Consider the following 19,998-nt stretch of genomic DNA (forward strand, 5'->3'; position numbering starts at 1 on the left):
GCAGGTGTTCAGTAATTACTGTTGACTGGCTGAACTCTGTACTGGCGGGATGCTCCAGAGGACCCCAGAGGCCAGGTGAGTGGCCAAGCCTCTGATGGCTCTATAGTACGCGTGAAAGGCCTTGCATGAATGGTCTTGTGTAGGGGTAGACTGAGGAAGGAGGGAGTCCCACGCGTGCACAGACATGACGCAGAAATGGAACAGGCACTGGGTGTACAGGCTGATGGGGCAATTCCCCAAATGAACCTTTGTTGGAAGCAGGACTCAGAGCCACAGGAAGCCTGGCGAGACCTGTGGGAGTCTAGGGGGACTTCTAGGGGCTCTGCTGGCTGCTCCTTTCAGTGCAGCTTCTAGCAGTCCCACCCCCACCCTGAGGCTTTGGATCTGCCATCCTAGCCTCTTATGCTTATTAAATTAAGGGGTTCTGTGTTCCTGGCCTTTCCTCACCAGTGGTGCCTGGTGGGCACCTCCGTGGTGCAGTTGGTCTGGGTGTTGTGTGACTGCATTTCTCTTAACAGTCCCTTTCTATTTCTGGGTTCTGGCTGAGTTCTGGATTGGAGCAGTCCCTACTAAGATCACTGGATAAGTGAGGCGCTCCGCTTAAAAGGAACTAGAAAGGATTTCACTTTGTGCATGGGATACAAAGATAATAACGGTCATAGTTGGTAGTTGCCCTGCTAAGTGAAACTTGAACACTGTCATTTAAAAGCTTAAGTTTTGCCACTGCGAAGTGAATTCGTTCAGGGAGTAAGATTGAAACATTTTGGACAATTCTGAGTCATCCTTCCGTTTTTCTAAGTTTCCCTAGTCATAAAGCCTAATCTCTCCAGTGCTTCCCTCAATAAATCTATCAGTCTGTGGAAAATAAAAGGTAATAAAGGAGCAGGGGCAGAAGGGAAAAGGCAGGGTCTCAGGCCTACCTTCTTGGCTAAGAGCAGCGTGTCCTGCTTGCAGTCCTGAGTTTTGCTGCAGAGCCTGTCTGTGAGCCGGGAGACCTGTTCATAGATGAAATCCTTCTCCAGCAGCTTCTCCTCCTTCTTGGCCAGTTGTAGTTCCAGCTATGTTTGAAAATAGTTTCAAGAGGAAGAAAAAATGTCATCCAAGACAAAATCCTATTTCCTAATTAGAGCACTATTTCCCCCTACCCCTACAAAATACCTCTGGAAAGTGTTTAGAGCTGGGTTAAGTCAAGACTTCCCCTGCCCCAGCCCCTGTAGATACCTCTGGGAGTTACAGTAGGGCCCCCTCAGCTCTATCTAGCATCCACATCACCATTCTTCTGATGTGTTCCCATCAGGAAGACAAATTAATCCATTTAAGATGCCAGAATTACTCCTTTGGGCCATGAGAGAAAGGTGCCTTCGGAATCTCAAAACCACTGGTTTGGAACTTCTTTTGTCAAGTGTCTAAATCAAGCTTAGAATGTATGACTAGATTACAACGAAAGGACTATATTAGTGACTCGAATAACGAAGGATAGGTCTGTCAGCATAACATGAAACAGTACCGTAGGTATCTGTGAACTACATCAACAAGGGGCTACCAGATGCAATTTTAAGCAAGAATGTTTACCTTGTCTAATTTTTTGATCATTTCCTTTTCGGTCAGATCTTTCCCTGGAAGGAAGCGAGCTCTGTTCTCACCGTCAGGCTTTATGAACTGTTTCTCCAGGTCTTTAATTCTGTCTGTACACTGTGAAAACTATTAAGAAAAAAACATTAACTTTAAAATGAATTCTCTAGCTCAGTAAATTTGAAAATCACATTGCCTAGGGTCTTCAGAGTTTTTCAGGAGGACTAACCCAGACAAGGGTAGAAGAGAACTCTGTTTTCTTAACACCCCATCAGATGGGACCTGCTTAAGTGACGTTTACTGCTCATTTATGGTACTGCAATGATGATGTCTACAATTGACCATACAAGGTGAGGCAGTGCCTTCTGGGTCATAGAAAAAGCTGATTTCACAAGCAACCCTTGATTGCTTCCCATTTGTGTCATGTTCATGGGATGCTGCGTGGTTGCAGGGCTCCAAGTATACAGCCTAATATGGTTGGATGTGCCCCCTCCAAATCCCATGTTGAGTGAAATGTGATCCCCAATGTTGGAGGTGGGGCCTGGTGGGAGGTGTCTGGGTCATGGGGGCAGGGTGGGGCCTTCATGAACGGCTTGGTGCTGTCCTTATGATAATGAGTGAGTTCTCACTCTGTGAGTTCAAGTGACATCTGGTTGTTTAAAAACAGCCTGGCTCAGCCGGGCGCGGTGGCTCAAGCCTGTAATCCCAGCACTTTGGGAGGCTGAAGCAGGCGGATCGTGAGGTCAGGAGATCGAGACCATCCTGGCTAACATGGTGAAACCCCGTCTCTACTAAAAATACAAAAAAATAGCCAGGCGCGGTGGCGGGCGCCTGTAGTCCCAGCTACTCGGGAGGCTGAGGCAGGAGAATGGCGTGAACCCGGGAGGCGGAGCTTGCAGTGAGCCGAGATTGCACCACTGCACTCCAGCCTAGGTAACAGAGGGAGACTCCGTCTCAAAAAACAAAAAAAAAAAGCCTGGCTCCTCGGCTTCTTTCTTTTGCTTCCTCTCGCTACACAACGTGCCTGCTCCCCCTTCACTTTCCACCATGATTGGAAGCTTCCTGAGGCCCTCACCAGATGCAGATGCTGGCACCATGCTTCCTGCACAGCCTGCAGAATCATGAGCCAAAATAAACCTCTTTTCGTTATGTTACCCAGCCTCAGGTATTCCTTTACAGCAATGCAAATGAACTAATACACAACCTTCACCTCTTCATTACAGGTTGTTACAAAGACCAGGGTAACTAGCATACAACACGCTGGACTTCATTTTGAAACACTTGGCTGGCAATGGGTTTAATGGCTTCCCAAAGAAGGAGAAAAACATTCTTAATCATTGAACCTACCTAATGTATGCTCTGTGAGGAACAGCTTGGGCTATTTGTATTTTTTCTGCTAAATCCCTAATATAGTGTCATATGTATTAACTGTATTTGTTGAATCAGTGAGATTTTGGAGGTGAATGAAGAAACATGGCTACTCCTAAATAGGAAGGGTAGCCACACCTAGTTTTTGTTTTATAGGGAGAGAGAGGTGACAATCAAGAAGCATTATTTTTCAGTTTTCCTACTGAATACCTGTGTAATCTCAGGTAAATCATTTGTCTTCTCTAAACTTTAGTTTCCTCACTTGTCAAATAGGAAGAAAAAGCTCAGTCCCACGGGGTTGATCCATCATGTGAGATAATGTATTTATGGTATTTTACAACATGTCTAAGACTGATACAGGTAGGCCGGGCGCGGTGGCTCACGCCTGTAATCCCAGCACTTTGGGAGGCCGAGGCAGGTGGATCACAAGGTCAGGAGATCGAGACCATCCTGGTGAACATGGTAAAACCCCGTTTCTACTAAAAATACAAAAAATTAGCCGGGCATGGTGGCGGGCGCCTGTAGTCCCAGCTACTTTAGAGGCTGAGGCAGGAGAATGGTGTGAACCTGGGAGGTGGAGGTTGCAGTGAGCTGAGATCGAGCCACTGCACTCCAGCCTGGGCGACAGAGCCAGACTTTGTCTCAAAAAAAAGATGGATACAGGTAGCATTTTTAAAATTTATGCTCCTCCTCCCTACAGAAAGAATTATAAATGGTGATCAATAATTTAACATTGTCCTTTTTCCGGTATCTACATTCCTTAAATGTCCTTAATACAGAATTGAAGTATACATACATATGTAATCAAGCATTTGTTGTATTTATTATTAACAATACTAATGTTCCCTTTTCTTAATTAGGAAACTAAATAAGAAACAAAAATACAGTGCTTGCTTATAAAGGGGTGTCTCGATTTTAGTTTTCCTTTGGCATTTGAGGAAAAACTGTTCATGCTGTTTATGTAAAATAGTGTCTTCGTGTCCCAAAGTAATTCATGTGACTTCCCAGGTGCCTAAAATTGAGCTATCATTACAGAACCAGGAGAACAGACTCATGATAATCCTTGGATTAGACTGTTGGACAATTAAAAACTGTTCTGGACAACTGAAAAAAATGCAAACCTTAAGAGAATTCTGAAAATGATGCAAAAAAGGGGGAAGACTTAAAAAAAAAAAAAAAAAAAAGACACTGTGGCTGTAAAAAACAACAGGATATGACCGGGATCTGGCACTGCAGAACAGGGCACAGAAACGGCTTGCCTGAAGCTAGAAATTTCACAGCACATCCTTCAAGGGTACACATGATTGGTGCTGAGCAGATAATCAGAATTCACTCCGGTAGAGCAGATAACTGATAACACATAGTCTGCATGTCTCAGGTGATGTGCAATCAAAATGATCAAAGTTCACCATCAGGTAGGGAGTGTAGTGTTATGAAATGTATAATATTTCCTTCTTGGGTAAAAGTGAATTTACATTTCACACTAGATAATTGGTTTTATATAACAAAATGACATTTTTTTTTCTAAGAACAATTTATCCACTGAATGGAAGTATTGATTTGCAGTGAACACAAAGAATATGCTTATACAATAGAGAGGAAATTATTCTGTTGCAGATTTTATTGAATTTAAAGTTCTTTTATGTTGCTCTGCATCTTGATAGTGTAGGATGGGAAAAGATAGACCTGAAGCTTCATTTTGGGAAAAAGCCGGAGAGAGCCAAATTCTTCTGTAAAATGAAGTGGGGGCAAGTATGGAGTTCCTGGGGGCCGTCTGGGATGATGAGGCTGTGGAGGGAGAGGGGAGGTGAAAGACAAGCCAGTGAAATTGAGCTAGGCAAGGGTGCAGTACAGAGTATTAGCACTCAGGGAAGTGTCTCCAGTGATAGAGTGCCCCCAAGAAGAGCATGGATGTCTGATATCTAATTGAAGGGCTTTGCATTTCTGTAATGTAACCCCACATACCATTGCCCCACATCTTTAATAAAGTCTGTCCACGGAGGTCTCACATGAATGGTCTTGTGTAGGTATAGCCTGAGGAAGGGGTCAGTCCTGTGCCTTTGCAGACATGGCACAGAAGTGGCACAGGCACTATGTATGCAGGCTGATGGGCGATCCCTCAAATGAACCTTTGTTGGAAGCAGAAGTCAGAGCTCCAGGAAGCCTGGGGAGGCCTGTGGGAGTTTAGGGGGACTTTCTGGCCAATTGATCTGAATCTGGCTACACTTACTGAAGAAATGAATGGAAGAACTCATGGCTCAATTAAAAAAAAAAAACACTTGAAATCAGAACATTGGCATATTTGTGCAAACTGAAAGAGGCTATTATCTATACAGCATATGCACATTCAAATGGCATAAAATATGAAAGCAGATCTATCATATAGTCCCATGAAATCCTATGAATCCCCTTGACATGATTAAAAAAAAAAGGGGGGGGCCCAAAACTGTCCAGGGCATGAGCTAATGAAAACATTTACTTGTATGCCTAGAAAACAAATGAAAGGATTTCTCCCAGATTTCTGATAATTTTAACAGTAATTGTATCTTGGGGGTACAATTTTATTTTCTTCTTTATAATTTTTATACTTTTACAAAATTTCATTCACCACATATCTTAACTTTATTATCAGGAAAAAATATCCAAATGCAAACCTGACATTTTAGAAAAAATGTTATAGGTTAGAATTTGTTCCTGCTACATTGAGTTAATGGGAACAAGTTTAGGCTACACAGTTTTCAGTTTAATTTTAAAAAGTTTCTATGAAGAATAAACCCCTAGTAACACATGTGAAGAAAGTAGCTTTATATTCATATTTTATTTTGTTTTTTCATGTTTTAGTTTTTTGGATTTATCCACTTTAAAAAAGGCCATGTCAGAGGCCAAGTTACTAAGCTATCATAGAACTACAGTGGTTAATAAAGAGTCAAGTTATATGTGACTGCCAACTACTAATAAGCAACAATCTCCAGACAATCTCTTGCTCTGGGGGCCAGAGTATCAAAAGAGTGCTGGCTCATCCTCAAGATCTATCCAGCAAGCAGCAACGACATGAGTATGCTGAGGGTAGTGAGAGTCTAGATCAGTGAAGTTTGAGCTATGAGGAAACTGAGCTAGAGATAAGTCCTGGGAGACTTTAAATTCTAAGAAAGGCAGAAAATGCCTCATGAGAAAAAAAAGACAATGTGGAGTCTGGATGCCTGAAGCGCAGATTCCACCCTAGAGCAGCATTCATGTGCATTTTTAAACAAGATGGATTCTTACAGGTCCTAGAAATAGTATGGCTTGGTTTACATGCAAGAACTCATCTACAAACTAATAAAGGTGGAAAAAAATAAATGGTCTGAGGAAGTGTCCTGTGATCACTCACCCACCTGAATTTGGAGCACAGCTAGGTCGGCATCCAGGGACCTCTTGGCTGGCAGTAATTTCTGGGTAACACAAATTTGTCTTTGCTTCTCAGCAATCTTCAGTTTCAGGAATCGGATCTTTTCTTCCAGTAGATGTATTTCAATTTCTCCGTTTAGTTTCATCTTCTCTTGGATATTTATTTTTTCATAAAAAATGCATACTTCTTCTTCCCGCTCTATCAGCTGAACGCCACTGTGGTCAAATTCAGAGGTAGAGGTTAAGTGGGCATTGAGACCACCGTTTTACTAGTCATTGTGATTCCCTCTGGCTTTGGATGCAAGATATACATCAACACAGCATATACTTCCAGAGGATGACAGATAGTCACCAATGGCTTTCTAGTTAAATTACATCCACACTTTGGATTTCTCTAGGGATAGGAGGGTTACTGAGCCTCTCAAGTTTGAGACCGACCATGTGGTTGGCTAGCCACAGTGTCTCTGAAAGTCCCAAAGGTTTTCCCGGGGTGGGAAAGAATGTCATTCCCAATGCACAAACAAAGTGATCCCATAGTCTGATTTTCTGCAGATCCTTTTCTCGGGTCAAGCTTGCCAACTAAGGCCTGGCCAGAAGCACACAGGCAGGGGGCCAGGGAATGTAGTTCTGGTGTGAGTCTGCTCTACATTAAGTTGCTAGGCCCATTAGTTTCTTCTCAAGTTGAATATTTCTGATTGTAATTTCCCCATAAACAGACAAAAATCTATCCTTTGTAATCATGCCAGGAGAAAGACCCCTCCTTGAACGAAGAATATGGGGAGGAAACAAAGTAAGAATGTTCTAACCCTAGCAGCTTTGGTCTGCATGGCTGATCATGCCCCACTGATCTGAGTAGCACCTGGGTGTACACTGTTTGTCCAAAAGCTTTGGTTTGTGCCAGGAGCCAAATAGTATTTTTTTTCTCCCCTGGAGAAAAACCTACCAGCCCTTTGAAAATCTGCTGTTCTTCAAAGGACCCTAAAGGTCTTCCCACACACTATGCATATCTGTTATTTCAGAGTTCCTCCTTTAATTGCTTCTATCTATGACTCCCCTTCCTCAAAACATGCATGCACGTGGTTGTACTTGGCTAATCCCAGCTCTATATTTTGTCTGTTTTCCTTTCAAAGGCTCAGGATCAAGTTCTCTTGATAACCGAAGCCAGGAGCAATGTTGTACCACATTTTTGTACTCTCAAGTTCTAGCACTCTAATGCCTTATACAGAAAAGCACACAATCAAAGTTTGATTAAAAAATTCTGATACCAGATGTCATTATCACAGGGCTCTGCAAATTTCACATTCCTATTTCTCAGAGCATAAGTAACTTGGGGGAACTGCTGAAGTAAACATTGATTAATGATATAATTACAGCCTGGAAGAAATAATGCTACTCCTAAAGGTCTTACTAACTTGCTGAGCAAATGAACTAGGAGAATGGCTGAGTAAATATAATAAGACCAAACCTACCACAAAAATGGGTACAAGTTCCACGCTTATTTATGTCAATTATGTTGAAAGAATCTGATGTTATAAGAGGCGCCCTGAATGACCACCTAGGAAAGGACATTGATCTTCAAGCAAGCAACTTCCCCAAACCCCTCCTCTTTGCCTGTTTATGAGGATGGTATTTCTATTTTTTTTTTTTTTTTTGGAGACAGAGTCTCACTCTGTGGCCCAGGCTGGAGTGTAATGGTGCGAACTCGGCTCACTGCAACCTCTGCCTCCCAGGTTCAAGTGATTCTCATGCCACAGCCTCCCAGTAGCTAGGATTACAGGCACCCGCCACCACACCTGGCTAATTTTTTGTATTTTATTAGTAGGGATAGGGTTTCACCATGTTGCCCAGGCTGGTCTCAAACTCCTGAGCTCAAGTGATCCCCCGCCTCGGCCTCCCAAAGTGCTGGGATCACTCCACTGTGCCCGGCATGAGGACAGCATTTCTTATTTTCAAGGGAAGCAACACACAGTCCCTTCTCTCCAAAGGCTAATGAAACCTGAATATCACATTTCCCTCACTATTCACTGTCAAGTCTAGGTAGAAAAAGAGGTGACATTCCTCAATTGGATCCCTGGTGCTCTGTTCTCACACCTGGTTTTTACCTTTCATTTCGATGCTGAACAGCTTTTTCATATCTTTTGCGAAGCTGCACCATCTCCTCTTCGATCATTGTGATCATATTGGCAAGTCTGTCAATGTTATTTAACTGGGCTTCCTTCTTTTCTTTCATTTCCTGAAGTTTTGATGCAATTTTGCGCACATCGTTTTGCATGCTCTCTCTGATGGTAACATTGTTGGCGTGTTTCAGCATGGAATTTTGTAGCTTTCTTTTAAAATAATAAGACAATGGGTAAGATGATAATTTTCTTTATTTAAAAGGAATGAAGGCTTCTGAAACACAAGCACTATCAAAGCAGACCTTGCTTTAGTGTAGCCCTTGAAATGATGATGCTAGTAATAATGATATTCATCTTATAATACTCTTCAGGAATTTTCATAATCCTTCCAGGTCTCAGATTTTCTCTCCTCCAGATTAGAAAATCTTTTTTTTTTTTTTTTTTTTTTTTTTTTTTTGAGACGGAGTCTCACGCTGTTGCCCAGGCTGGAGTGCAGTGGCGCGATCTCGGCTCACTGCAAGCTCAGCCTCCTGGGTTCACGCCATTCTCCTGCCTCAGCCTCCTGAGTAGCTGGGACTACAGGCGCCCGCCACCGCGCCCGGCTAATTTTTTGTATTTTTAGTAGAGACGGGGTTTCACTGTGGTCTCGATCTCCTGACCTTGTGATCCGCCCGCCTCGGCCTCCCAAAGTGCTGGGATTACAGGCTTGAGCCACCGCGCCCGGCCAGATTAGAAAATCTTTACTTTGTGCCCCAGCATTCTGCTGCCCCGCTTTATGAAAGCAAGAGACTGCAGTCATTCATTTATTGTCATTCTCAGGAGACTGCTGTCTTGAGGACAGAGATGGTTATATCCAATAATATCCATTGGACATAAGGTGGTACCTGACTCAGTCTATGGCCACAATAAATGCTGAATGAATGCATGGCCTCCATAAATGTATTTCATTTTCAAGTTGGATGAGAACCTGATTGGGAAATTATATTTTTCTTTTCATCCACCCCCGACCCCTGAAATGAGGCCACTTTATAATCGCTTTGTTGAAGGAAACTGGGCAATAATGGCCACCAGAAAATTAGATTATACCCTGATCGTGTACTGTTTACTAACATAGGTGAAAGAGTCCAGCAGATCTTGGCATATGGTAAATAATAAATGAAGAAAACAACCATTTGCCAGACATTCTTCTGAGTGGTTTTTATATGGATTAGCTCATTTCATAGTAAAATGTCATATGAAATAAGGACTATTTGTATGGATAAGGAAGGTGAGCTCAGAGAGACAAGGCAGCTTGTCCAAGGTGACACAGGTAGTAAGTGGCAGGGGTGGTATTTGAGTCTGGACACCACCTCTTTCACCAATCTGCTATAATGTATTGCCTCCCACAACACATTAGACGCTTTAAATCTACAACCAGGGGATGTTGGTTAACAAACGATTTGATTGTTTTCTAACTTCCCAATCCCAATTATTAGATTTGTGCTTTTCTTTCTAATTTCTTTTCTTTCTAAAATCATCGTAGTAAGCACAGTTATATGTTACAGTTTTTCATTCGTTAAAAAAATGACTCCCAAACAGTAGAAGCATGATAGATTATCATCTATAAAACAAGATGCTTGAACAAGCACTTTCTCTGGCTTTCTAAAATACTATTATTTTTATTTTTTTATTTTTTTGAGACAGGGTCTCATTCTGTCACCCCGGCTGGAGGGCAGTGGCACCATCTTGGCTCATTGCAGCCTCTGCCTCTTTTCTATTGTATTATCCCCAGGATTTTTAGAGTTCAAATGAACCAGAAAACAAGCCTTTGAAAGGCCAGTAGTTATAACACTTACCTTTCTTGACTAACAGCACTATTTCTCAGAATTTCAAGTTCATTTAATGACATTTTATGCCTTTCTTTTATTTCATTTACTTTCTGATGAGCTTTGTGGAGTAAGTTAACAAATTTGTTTCTTTCATTTCGAATGGTGTCATACAGTTTAGCAAACTCTTTGAGTCTGTAAATACAAAGCGTTTACTGAAACTTATGAAATAAACATCAGGTTTTTTTCTCACCTAAATAGGTAAAACACCATATAATTACTTTACCTCCGATAAATTTCACATTTTTTCTTCTTGTGTATCCTGATTTCAAGATCCTTTGCTTTGATTTCTTTAACAATGTTGGTATATTTTTGCTGAAATGTAAAAAAAAATGTCAAATAAATAACAACATATGAACACTCCCAGCTCTATTCCATATCATTCCCTTCCATTAAAGACAATTCTCCAGCCTAGGCAACATAGAGAGACCTCATCTCTACAAAAATAAAAAAATTATCTGGGTATGGTGGTATGCACCTGTAGTCCCAGCTACTCAGGAGGCTGAGGTGGGAGGACCACTTGAGCCCAAGAATTTGAGGCTGCAGTGAGCCATCGCATCACTCCGCTTCAGCCTGGGTGATAGAGTAAGACTCTGTCCCTCAAAAGTCTTTCTTGGCTTGCTGGGTTGTATAGATCAGGGTGAAGGTCTGAAAATCCCCTGGCTAGCTAAACTGATTCACATTGGCTAAGACAAACTGTTAACTGTTACCTAAGGAAGACAACAAACAAGAGAAGGGAAAAATCAAAAAGCCTGCATGGGTTGGGTTTGAGAAAAAGTTTGGAGGACTTTTGAGAGAGAGGAAGAGTGATTTTGAACTACACAGCTGGAATGGGTGAGCATAGAGTTTATGGAAGATAGATGAAGAAAGAGGATTCCTAGTAAGATTTGGTGGTATTATAAACTGAACTCTCTGTGGTGCTTTGTCAGAGACTGAAGAAATGATTTGAAAGTGCTTTGCAGTATTTTGTATGTGGGGTGTTTTCCTACACAATAAAGCATCATATTGAGACCAGCTGTAAGGAGGTGTTACACATAAATATTTTAAAAGAAAGCAGTTACATTTCTAAAATTCTAAAAAATATATCAAGTGCTAAATACATTAGTTATGTTCTTTAAATCTAAAGATTCTGGTTCTTGCATCTGGGATAAGAAACGTATTCAAAAATGAAGGACTTGCTGGTAGAAACCAGAGGAAATAGTTTGTCAGCCTTCTCTCAAGGACCGAGAGCAAAGCCCATTTGGTATGAGTGATTCGAAAGAAACTAGCTGTAGAGCCAAGATTGATGTGTAGCATTTTTCTAATGTTGTTCTCCATGAGAATAAGGGTCAGGAAGAAACAAATATTTAAATAACTGTACACATGAATAATAAAACAGATGAGAAAATGTAGTGTCATCTATTCTGTCTTGGGAGTGATAGCGACATTGTTTTTTTTTCTTCACCTTGGTCTTTAGGGATGTGGATGCCATGTGAACGTAAAATAGTAAGACTGACTGCCTTCTTATGAAAATCGCAGCTGAGTACAGGTAATGTTTCATGCACTAATTCCTAAGGCTACAAATACTCAAGGGATAAACATTTGTCCCTTATCAATTTCCATATCTCAAGAAGAATTGTCTTTTGTGGTTTAATACGAATTAACTCATTTAATAATGAGGTTTGCTTTACATAGATTAGTCACACGTAGATAACATGTACATCAGTTTTTGAGATTAATTGAAAATTATCTAATTCATAAAACAGATCAGTGTTTATTTTAACAAATCAGTATACCTCTAGTGTTTCTATAATTTCTAAAGAGAAAAGGGAGGAAGTTTCTAACTAGGAAAGACTCACTTGAGTGGGATCTTCCCAGCCAACACCAAGTTGTCTTGAAAATGTTATTCTGGACCAGTCCCATCCCAGACCCTGACCTGGTGAAGATGGCTTTCTCCTTCCTTCTTTTCCTTCCTTCCCTTCTTCCCTCTCTTCCTTCCTTCCTTCCTTTTATTTTTCATTTTTGAGATGGCGTCTCATACCGTCACCCAGGCTGGAGTGCAGTGGTGCAATCTCGGCTCACTGCAACCTCCGCCTCCCGGGTTCAAGTGATTCTTCTGCTCCACTTCCTCAGTAGCTGGGATTATAGGTCCGCCAACATGCCAGGATAATTTTTTGTATTTTTAGTAGAGATGGGGTTTCACCATGTTGGCCAGGCTGGTCTCGAACTCCTGACCTCAGGTGATCCACCCGCCTTGGCTTCCCAATGTGCTGGGATTACAGGCATGAGCCACCGCTCCTGGCCCAAGATGGCCTTCTCACATCTCTCCTCTCTCCTCTCCTTGTCCTACTCCTGCATCTTACCCCCTCAACCACCATGTGCTCTCAAGCTGCCTTTCTTTCATCCTGTCCTCCCTGACCATTTCTTTACCTGGTGAAATCCAACTACCCCATGAACTTCACTGTTGCTGCAGCCTTCATGCTGGAGTCTCAACTGTTTAACGTGGATTAAGTAACTTTCATCATCTGACTTCTCCTGCTCTCTGGTCTCACTATTTGACATCTTTTCTCCCCATCTTCCCATGTGCCAGCCATGCTGAACTTCTTTTAGTTTCTTAAATATTAAAGTGGAAAAATAAACAGTGAAAGGGGGATGTGAAGTGCCTGCAGTGGGCTGTGCAATGTAGATCTTCTCCTCAAGTCTTCTTTGCAAAAATGTACTTCATACCTCATTGCTCACTAATGCTTTGGTGTAAGTGAGCTCTTGCTGCAGAGTGAGAAGAAATGCCATTCCATGTAAATACTTACTTAGAATGAGAACAAAGGGTGTGCTTGGAAACAGACCACATCTGGGTCATGTGATAAACTTCCTTCCTTTCCTTCCTTTCCTTCCTTTCCTTCCTTTCCTTCCTTCCTTCCTTACTTACTTCCTTCCTTCCTCCCTCCCTCCTTCCCTTCCTTCCTTCCTTCCCTCCCTCCCTCCCACTGTGTCACCCAGGCTGGAGTGCAGTGGTGCGATTTCGGCTCACTGCAACCTCCACCTCCTAGGTTCAAATGATTCTCCTGCCTTAGTCTCCCAAGTAGCTGGGATTACAGGCACCTGCCACCATGCCGGGATAATTTTTGTATTTTAGTAGAGATGGGGTTTCACCATGTTGGTCAGGCTGGTCTCAAACTCCTGACCTCAAGTGATCCACCTGCCTTGGCCTCCCAAAGTGCTGGGATTACAGGCATGAGCCACCACACCTGGCCTGATAAATTCTTCTATTTTAGTAATATGTAATATCCTGTTCATTTTTAACAGGGAGCTTCTGGGCATGATCTGGACATAATCCTTATATGGAATAAATGGTTAATGGTAGAATTTTAGCTGGCGTGACAGGAGGGCTGTTTTACCATTTGTTGTATTGTTGATTTTAGGGGGGAATGTTGCACTGGCACTTTTTTGGAGGCCCAGGAAAATCACAGCGTGATGCAGCAACTAAGGGTATCTGGCATTCGATTAAATGATGCCATCTTGATGAAGTTGGGAGGGACAGCTATCTAATGCTACCACTCTTGAGTTGTTCCTGGACAAATCACAGTGGAGTCTGAGATGGGAGTGAAAACTAAATGATATCTGCAGCCTATGCAGCTGCCAGCCCTGTCCACTGGAGGCACCCATTCTTACTGAAACTGCCATCTGTTCAAATCCTCTGCTCATTGTCAATGATCTCCTTTCCCCTCTAAATTGTTGACTACTGTGAATTGAATCCTGGGACTATCTTTCAGTGCGTGATGGAATCTCATTTAGGGAAGATTTATAGTCACTGGTACTTGAAGGAGAGGCACAGTTATAGCGATCCCTTGGCATACATAGGGAACTGGTTCCAGGTCCCTTTGAGAATACAAAAATCCAAGCATATTCAAGTCCCAAAGTTGACCCTGTGGAATTCACCGATAAGAAAAGTGGGCCTTCCATATATGCAGGTTTTGTATTCTGAGTACTCTACTTTTGATCTGCATTTGGTTGAAAAAAAATCTGTGTATAAATGGGCCCATGCAGTTCAAATCCATGTTGTTCAAGGGTCAATTGTATAGCTTTCTAATGCACACTGCATTCAAATGAGGCTACCCCGAACTCTTGTAGTTATCAATAAATGGTTTTAAAAAATGCAGTTACCTGAGCTTTCAGGAAATCCTTGGACTTTTGTTCCTTTTCATCAATTTTGATTTGAGTCATGCGGACAAGGTTGAATACCAGCTCTTTCATGTTTTCTTGCTCCTTTAAAAGCTTGTTTTCTTCTGCAAGTTGTTGTTCTACTAACTTAGACTCCATTTCAGATATAATTTTCTTTTGAAAAAAGCACAGATAATATTATAACTTAATTGAAGGAATACAATAAAGCTAGTATCTCAGACTACCTTTTTATTTCCTATACAAAATGTATTTTATTAAAACAAACAGGCCAGGTGTGATGGCTCATGCCTGTAATTCAAGCCTTTGGGAGGTTGAGGCAGGAGGATGACTTGAGGCCAGTAGTTCAAGACCAGCCTGGGAAACATAGCAAGATCCCTCTCAATAAAAAAATAAAAATAAAAAATAAAGTAATGCTGTTTTAGCTTCATTTTTTCCCTTTATTTTGTAATATAATGTAAAAATCAGTGGGTTAACATGATAGAACCTTTTCTTATTCAGACTGTATTTTCAAGTGACTAAGAAAAAGAAGAGACATAAAAACAAAAGAAAATTTGAAATTAGACATTGGTGAAATAAAACATCTGTGACTTACTTTTAATGTAATCAATAACCCATAATTTAAAAATCTCATTCCTTTGAATACTTTTTTCTGGTTCAAACATATTCTTTTTTCTCAAATTTAATGTAGGATTGGAGTGGACTTTGAGTTGAAGAAATATACCCACATTAAGCAGGATCATACTCTCTTTGATGACTCTCTTATTGATAAGGTTTTGTGAAGCACTGTTAAAAACACAACTTTGTACGAACCCTTCTTAGATAGAAGCTTAAATGAATGTTGATATTAACCTGTTGGGCCAAATTCCTCTTAGCTACTTCAACTTCCTTGTGAAGCTCTCGCCTTCTCTCAGATAATGTAGAATCATCTTTAGGGATAGCTTCAATCTGGAAATCAAAATTTAAAAACACGCATTTATGTAAGAAATAAATCTTCGGGAGCCTGAGGCAGAGAATTGCTTGAGCCCGGGAGGTGGAGGTTGCAGTGAGCCGAGATCATGCCACTGCACTCCAGCCTGGGCGACAGTGCGAGACTCTGTCTAAAAAAAAATCTTCACTGCCATGTAGTCAACTTCATCACACACTTTTTGAAAATGCTGGGCAAATCATGAGTCTCAATCTTACAGGAACTTCCCTTTATGCCAAATATTCTTTATAAGCCATGGCAAATTAAAATAGAAAGACCTGCCAAAAATCGATAATTTGCCAGCTGCAAATGTTTTATTATTTAGAAATAAATCTTAATAGCTAACATTTATTGAACATAAACTAAGTGTCCAGCAAGGTTCTAAACGCCTATATATATGATCTTACTTCATCCTTACAATACCCCTCACAAAGTGGGGAATATTTTCTCCAATTGTGCAGATGAGGAGAATGAGGCACAAACACATTTAAGTAACTTGCCTCAGTGGTGCAGGTGCAAACCCAGGGAGGTAGACTTGGAACCCATGATCTGCCTACCTCATGACCCAGCACTTTGGAGACATGAATATAGTATGACTATTCAAATTATAGTTACTATAAAATGTGAGTACATTTATGAAATCTTACAGGATAAAGAAAAATATGTGATTTATTAATAATAGTGGGGATAGTTTGCTACTTATATGTAGTCATTTGATTAGTAGCTGGAAATTTCTTACACGAAAGAAAAGCCTCAACTTTTTGGTTGATACCTAAAATTTCACCATTACCTTTCTGTACACGTAGCAGCTGATGGGGAAAGGGTACCATTCAAGGCTACAGGGAGGGTCATCTTGGGGTGCTTACAGCCTACTTGACTTAGAGCAAGTTTAGAGTTGGCTATTTACACTGTGAAGGCACATGACTCCAATCTGATGTGGTTCAGTTCCTACTGTGACAGCACACACTTGTAGGCCCTAAGGTTGAATACTGGCCAAAATTTGACCCAAGAAAGGAATATCACACTGTCTAGTGATTTGAAGGTTACTTAATAGGATCTTTCTGAGGATCATGCTGCTACATTAGAGTCACTAAAGTGTGTCTTTGGATGCCCCATCATCCATGAGCCAGGGTATCTTCAGTAGCACCTTCTGTACCCTCAGTTGTCCATGTCCTGCTTTTCCATCGGGTCTCCTACCCTGGAGCACTAGCTCTTGAGATGCACACACTGGACTTGGGAAAATGAGACATGGTCTTGTGAAACATGTCTAACAATATACAGAGTTTTGTGGGCTTAACAAACATAAAATTGCTACAGCAGATCGGAAAAGGGAGAACTCAGTATAGAATTGAACAATCGGGAAAGCCTTCCTGGAAGAGGTGAGTATTCATCAAGGAAGAGTTGATTTCTCCTTTAGGAAAGTCGAGTTAAGACCTCCCGGATAGAAGAACTCCAGCAAACATCCTGGGTCCCTGTCTGATTCTCTGCTACAGGTGTGCCTGGAGTGGGCTGTCCTCATGCTCTGCTCCCGGCTGTAGGCAGATCTAAACGTGAATGATAACAGGGACCAGGAACCCTTATAAGGTTTTGACAGAAAATATGATGAGAGCACACTCACTAGCTACTACATCAACCAAAGGCTCTCGACAGATTTTTCCGGCTTGAGGTCTCAGACACGTTGGTTATTTCCAATATTTTGAAACACAAATACTGCAATAAATTGTATTCATTTTTGAACTCGCAACTGCTTCTCTGATACCATTTTCAATTCTCCATAAAGCCCAGCCCTCTAGTTTCAGGCAGGAGTTAGGTAGGCTTGGCTTGTGGAAGAGGTGACATGATAAGCCATTGGTAGCAGAGCGTCCTGCTACCCTCCACCTTGATCTTAGCAACTGTGTTAGTAAGGGTTCTTTATATCTCCTGACATATATCTATATCTATCAATCTATCTACTTTGTGTCTCTCTCTCTGTGTGTGTATGTGTGTGTGTGTGTGTGTGTGTGTGTGTATATATATATATATATATATGGAGTGGAGTTTATTAAGTATTAACTCACAGGATCACAGGGTCCCGCAATAGGCCATCTGCAAGCTGAGGAGGAAGGAAAGCCAGTCGGAGTCCCAAAACTGAAGAAACTTTGAGTCTGATGTTCAAGGGCAGGAAGGGTCCAGCACAGGACAAAGATGTAGGCTGGGAGGCTACATCAGTCTCTGTTCACATTTTTCTGCCTGCTTATATTCTAGCCACACCGACAGCTGATTAGATTGTGCCCACCCAGATTAAGGGTGGGTCAGCCTTTCCCAGCCCACTGACTCAAATGTTAATCTCCTTTGGCAACACCCTCATAGACACACCCAGGATCAATACTTTGTATCCTTCAATCCAATCAAATTGGCATTTAGTATTAACCATGACAGCAACGGAATGACATTTTTTTCAGAGTTGCAATGTATCCAGGAGTACTCAGACTTCTTTGCAGCTGGGTGTGCCCAGATGAGCTACGACAAGCCAATGAAATGTAAGTGGAAGTCTGTGAGGAGGGGTCCTGGGAAAGTGGCTGTTTTCCTGTTAAAAGGAACAGCCAAGCCAGCAATCATGCATGTCTTTTGCTCTTTGCCCTTTCTCCTCCTTGTGCGAGTTTATGCTTAAAGGTGGAATAGCCATTTTCTGACTATGGAGAAACAAATGTACACACAAAGGTTGACTGAAGAGCTAAAAGGATCCTAGACTTTTCATTATGTGAAATAACCTGTTGTGCCTACCTGTGTTCTTTTTATTAAGTGAGTAAAGCAACTCCGTATTTAGCAAAATCATTACAGTTGAGTTTCTGTTAACTTGTTGAGGCCAAATTGCAAACCTAACCTAATAGGTGTTTCTTTTGAAAGGAAACCTTCCTAAGGTAATCTGGAAAATAGGCTGGAGTTAGACTGAAGTCTCCAATAATGTGGGATGAAAATAACTATCAAGTGTCAAAGTTCTAATTACATGGCCTGGAGTTACTTGAGATATTTACCATTTCTTTTGAGCCCCAAATTGCATATATCAAGTTTTGTAAGCTTATGTTCATTCTTTTAGTTTTTATAGTGTAGCATTTCACACTTAAAAATGTATTTATTGTTACCAAACAATAGAAATGTGTAAAGTAAAAAAAAAAAAAAAAAAAAAAAAAAACGACTTCCTACCTCTGCTACTTCAAGTACTACTCCCCCAGGAGTCGCTATTAATAGTTTTGGTGTCTGTTCTTCCAGGCATTTTCAATGCATGAATAATCATCGGTAACTTTCATTGAAGTTAAGGAATTAGACATTATTTGTTGTTGTAAATATCCCAATTATTTGATATCAGTGAACCTCAGTTTAACACTTTGATATTTTTCTAAAGCATTCCAACCTTTCGTGAGGCTTGTACCTTGAGTTTCTGGGAGAGTCTCCACGTACAAGTCAAATGCCATAGGAGAATCAAACAACTGTCTCCGGGGGGAAATACATTCTGAAGAATAGCCAGAGCTCTTCATGTTCACCTTTTATCTCTTTTAGTTTTGGATTGCATGCAAGTCTGAAAAAATGTTCACTTGGGCTGGGAGTGCCGGGCCTGACCCACTCCTGTTTTCAAGTGCTGTCAGCTGTGGGCAGTGGCTGGGCTAATTATAAATCACAGGGTCAAAGAGGAAGTTTGTCTCTCACTGAAACTGTACTAGAACAAAAACAGATTTTCCTTAAAATCAACAAAGGAAAAGGATTTTAATACATTTTAATTTCTCTTAGTTTTATATTCTATGGGTGCTATTTTGTGGACTTCATAGCTAGTAGTGTCATAATATAAATAGCTTTTATAATATTTGTTAAAATCTGAACAACTTGTGTGCATTCCACTGCAAACTCCTCTTCGGTCAAAGGCCATGCCTTACATATTTTGTGTCCAGTCAGATTAAACTACAGTGACAAGCCTCACCATCACAGACAGCTTCCAAATAGATTTATAGCATCTCATGCTTAAATATAAGCAGATAGCCAAGAATTACCATATATTGGAGGAAAGTTTCTAATAACAAAGAGACAAAAAACAAACAAAAAAAGAAAAATACAGAAAAAACATGAAGAAAAGTCTCATTTAGGACAAGTATAACAAAAAAGAAACTATCATTAATAGCCTCAATGAGATAAGAGATTAAAGACACTATGAAAAAGAAACATTCAGAGAACAAAGAGAGCACAGGGAAATATAAAATATGATAGCATAATGAAAGAATAGAAGGGTTGAAAGGAACTGAGGAAATTTCTCTTTTAGCAAGTCAAATGACAAAAAAGAATGGAAAATAAAAGAAAAAAGACAAGAAAATTAGAGGACTATTTTAGAAGGTCCAACATCTGCGTAAAAGGAATCCAAGACAGAACAGAGAAAATCAAATGGACAAAATTAAATAATTATAGACAAAGTATCAAAACTTTGGAAGGACATACATTTCCATTGAAAGAGAACCCACTGAGTGCCCCACACAATGGATACAATGGGAACATCATTGTAAAATGTAAAAATTCTGGAGGCAAATAAGTGATCCTACAAATT

The 19,998-nt window shown here is 40.9% G+C and overlaps 1 protein-coding gene across 24 annotated transcripts in view; it reads right to left on the minus strand.

The window, feature by feature from the left end:
* Positions 1 to 19,998, minus strand: part of CCDC146 (coiled-coil domain containing 146) — a 245,750-nt gene that overhangs the window by 62,118 nt on the left and 163,634 nt on the right. For 15 of the 24 annotated variants that reach the window (XM_045387553.2, XM_045387559.2, XM_045387557.2 and 12 more), the window contains 8 exons: positions 15,317 to 15,412; positions 14,450 to 14,620; positions 10,536 to 10,624; positions 10,280 to 10,444; positions 8,430 to 8,654; positions 6,315 to 6,543; positions 1,573 to 1,701; positions 921 to 1,058 (listed from right to left, as the gene is read on the minus strand). In XM_045387553.2, coding sequence (XP_045243488.1) covers positions 921 to 1,058; positions 1,573 to 1,701; positions 6,315 to 6,543; positions 8,430 to 8,654; positions 10,280 to 10,444; positions 10,536 to 10,624; positions 14,450 to 14,620; positions 15,317 to 15,412 — 1,242 coding nt within the window. The remainder of the gene's footprint in view (positions 1 to 920; positions 1,059 to 1,572; positions 1,702 to 6,314; positions 6,544 to 8,429; positions 8,655 to 10,279; positions 10,445 to 10,535; positions 10,625 to 14,449; positions 14,621 to 15,316; positions 15,413 to 19,998) is intronic. The other 9 variants (XM_074035692.1, XM_074035688.1, XM_074035691.1 and 6 more) reach the window with 1 other exon arrangement.

This window comes from Macaca fascicularis, chromosome 3 (assembly GCF_037993035.2).
Source record: "Macaca fascicularis isolate 582-1 chromosome 3, T2T-MFA8v1.1".
NCBI classification, from domain to species: Eukaryota; Metazoa; Chordata; class Mammalia; order Primates; family Cercopithecidae; genus Macaca; species Macaca fascicularis.